The sequence below is a fragment of the Athene cunicularia genome (genome assembly GCF_003259725.1).
Source record: "Athene cunicularia isolate RWA chromosome 21 unlocalized genomic scaffold, athCun1 chr21_part1, whole genome shotgun sequence".
NCBI classification, from domain to species: domain Eukaryota; kingdom Metazoa; phylum Chordata; class Aves; order Strigiformes; family Strigidae; genus Athene; species Athene cunicularia.
This window is the reverse complement of record NW_020799127.1, coordinates 8,226,273-8,229,700: the sequence shown is the minus strand read 5'-3', so window position 1 is coordinate 8,229,700 and position 3,428 is coordinate 8,226,273. Positions and strand designations below refer to the sequence as shown.

The following is a 3,428-nucleotide window of genomic DNA, read 5'->3' as shown; positions in this document are numbered from 1 at the left end:
GATGACATGCAGGTCTACCCTGACTACTCAGACTCGTAAAACTGCCTGATGAGTATTATATACACCTGGAGAATCGCATTTACAGAACATGGGAAGAACCTGTAATGTCATTAGCCTGTGTTAATTAATACTGGGCCAAACATTTACCTGGAACTACCACTTCTATATTGTCCTGGTGAATTTAGAAAGACTAAGTTTAGTATTTGACTGCAAAAGAAAGACAATTTTCAATTAATCTTTGTATATGACTGGACAGTGAATGAAGTAGCCTACCAACCTGCTTGCCTTTTATGTATTTATGATTCTTTGTGTAGGAAAAGCCTCACAAAAAAAGATCCCTTTATCTCATTGCTCTGGCTCCATTAAAAGGCATCTATCATTAACGACTCTATTTTTAATTCTATCATCACCAATTATTTGCCTGAGATTTTTCCGTACATGAATTTCACTGAGCTCATTTCTAGTGCGTGACTCACTGAACTCTGATTTCCTTGAAGATTTTAAGAGGAAACAGCAATGCTTTTATCTTCCCCTCCTCTCTATGAAGAAATCTTTTCAATTTACTGTTTGTTCTAAGTTTGGAAGTAGGATATAATTTGTGTGTGTAATATAGTTTTTAGCATATCTTGTTGAAATCAGCATAGGATGACTGTGTACTCAGCTGTGCCATCCCCTTATCCCTGCCTTTTGCTGTATTATCAGGGAGTCACTGGAAAAATAACTGGCATATCCCTGGTGTGGGCATTAAACCTGTATCTTCACTAAAACAAGCTCAGCCTAAATCTAGCTCCATCCTAACACCCTGTCACCTAATCTAGGCCAGCATTTAGCTGTCTTTGCCATTGAAAGTTTTTTTGTACTGTCCAAACCCAAATCTCCCCCTCAGAGCGGTAGTTAATGCCTTTCCAAACTACAGCTCTGTGCATATATTGAATATCTACAGGATTTCCAGTCACTTGTCTTTTTTTTTTTTTTTCTTTTTTTTAGGGGCCAGATTCACATCCAACGGATGTGAAAATGGGAGCGCGGGGACCTTTCCCCTTTGGCTGCGGGTTGCAGAGCAGCGTGTGAAGTGTCCTCGTGTCCACTCGGCTGGCGCGGAGCCCTCAGCCGGGCCGGCTTCTCCTCCGGTCCCAGAGCAGGAGGCTGGAGCCGGCCCGGCCCGGGGCCAGCGTCGCGCAGGAAGGGGCTGTTACACCGCCGAGGGCCGCGGCTGTAAAACCAAACGAGGTCGCTACCCTCAGGACTGGGGGGGCTGCACCAGAACGAGCAGCATGGTAGCAGAGAGCTGCCAGAGATCCACGTTAATGCCAGACACAGAGACTCAGGGGGTGTTAACTGGAGAAGACAGCGGGTGTGCAGCGATTAGTAATCACAAACGCCGACCGACACACAGCTCAGCGATCTGACGCGGGTTTTGGCCGTACCAAACGTTTCCTTTGACAGCTTACAGACGGTCACAGAGTTAGTTCAGAGAACGGTCCAAAACCGGGCTACGGTTACGCAACTGGCCCCAGCTACCACTGAAAAATCATCGTGTCTCCAACAGCTGCATCGCCAAAGCGCGGTCGCGCGTTTTTATCGTAGCGGCCGGGTGGGCGGCGACTTACAACCTGCCTGGGGGCAAAAGGGGGTCGGGGCAGGAGCTCTGCCTCAGCCGAAACACCAGCTCTGGGGTTTACAGGGCTTGCTGGGCTTCAGTGGGTGTAAGATTATCTTGTTATTTGCTTTTTCCCTGCTTTATTTGGGCTGGGGAAGCTCCTGCTTCAGCGCTGCCCTCGCTCAGCACCAGGAGCCTGCGGCAGCGGGTGATGCTCCACCCAGCAGCTCCTCCCGCTCTTGCCTGACCTGCGCTAGTTGATTCCAGGGTTCCCTTAATACAAAGGCCCCGAGCTTATTTCAGCCTCTTTTGTCTTAAAGGTTACCCAGGGAAGGGGTAGGGTCGGAGTTAAATCTGGCTGAGCTGCAGTGGGGGGGTTCCCGCTGGCTCCACGGGCTTGGGGTTATTTTGCTGAGCACCTCAGCTGGTTTTTCTGCATTAGGTAGAAAATCTGCCGGAGGTCTGGGCTGGGGAACTTTTGTTTCTGAGTCTGGAAGGACCAATTGAGACTGTCGGGGTTGCTACTGATGCCTGAGCTATACTGCTAAATCCGGAGGACAGAGCGGGTGGATAAGTGGAAGGCAGGGGTCTGGGGGGGGCGGGTGTTCTGTGTGACGGGTTGGTGCGGAGTTTTCCCTTTTTAAAAGAGTTTTGTCCTTGCTTTCCAGATCAACAGCTGATAGAGACAAGTGGTAAGAAAGATCTTCCCAAAGCATTTACCTCTATGGATAGGTTCTGCAGGTGGTAAATATTCTGTAACCCTTGTGAGGTGAAATAGTCGATGCAGTTTGGACACCCCAATCCTGTTAAAAAACTGCAGAAAAAACGTGGACAGTAAAGTGGCGTTAACTTCTGACAGATCCCAGCTGCGCTCACAACCGTCGCTGTACTGCAAACCGCGTCGGGGGGCCCTGGGAAGGTGGGGGGCTGCGCTGAGCTCGGCTGCCCCCCCTCGGCACCGGGGGCAGTGGGAGCAGCTCAGGGGGCTCCGACGGGCTTTTTCTCTGCGGCCGTTGCCGACCCAAGCGTGACCTCTGTTGCCACTGACAGGGTGAAGCGAGGGGTTACTTTCAGTCCTAAAACTACGTATTTTTTTTTCTCCTGATCATCAGAGGTTTCAGCTGAGGAACTCGGAATAGTGTGAGGGAGGTCGGGGCCTGCCGGGGCGCCGAGGCCGGGCTCTGCCACGCGCCGACGGGTGGGGCCAGGGGTGTTTTGACGTGGAAACGTCCGTGGTCTTTGTAAAACCCAAAATGTTAAAAAGTGGCTGCAGGGCTGTAAACGTGTCCCTGGTGGCGATCAGCCACGCGGAGCCACGCCGCGGGGAAGGGAGGGGAAGGGGGAAGTTCTCAGAGCTACGTGCTGGCTTGGCGTGTGGGAGAAGACTCTCCTTTGGGGGTCTTTAGTTTTGAGTTCAGCAGGGAGGGGCCACCCGGGGAGAGCTGTGTGAGGGCGAGAGTTTCTGACGGGTGGTTGCTGAGGTGCGAATGGTCCGTGTGACTGTGGGAGCAGCGATTTCTCAGTTGGGACCGGTGGCCAGTTGACCAGTTGCTAGACAGATGGAAGGTTAGAGCGAGGGACAACAGCGAGAAACGTCAGAGGAGGAGAGAGAGGCGGGGCCGGGCGCCTGCCCTACCTGACAAGGCTGGGGTCGGGGTTGTAGGGCGGAGGGGGGGTGCAGTGTGACCCGGAGACCATGGTCTGGGACGAGTGGCCCCCGTTCATTTCTCCGTTGGGTTGCATGGGGTGACTGTTGAGCATCCCGGGTCCTAGAGCCGCCGCGTCAACGCAACAGAGAACCGTTAGACACCGCCCCGAGCGCGAGGAC

The 3,428-nt window shown here is 52.5% G+C and overlaps 1 protein-coding gene across 1 annotated transcript in view; it reads right to left on the bottom strand.

Moving 5' to 3' along the window:
• Nucleotides 1-1,517: 1,517 nt before the first annotated feature.
• Nucleotides 1,518-3,428, bottom strand: part of TP73 (tumor protein p73) — a 23,387-nt gene continuing 21,476 nt past the window's right edge. Inside the window, 3 exon segments of the mRNA XM_026862956.1 lie at nt 1,518-1,613; nt 2,321-2,414; nt 3,237-3,375. Coding sequence (XP_026718757.1) covers nt 1,518-1,613; nt 2,321-2,414; nt 3,237-3,375 — 329 coding nt within the window.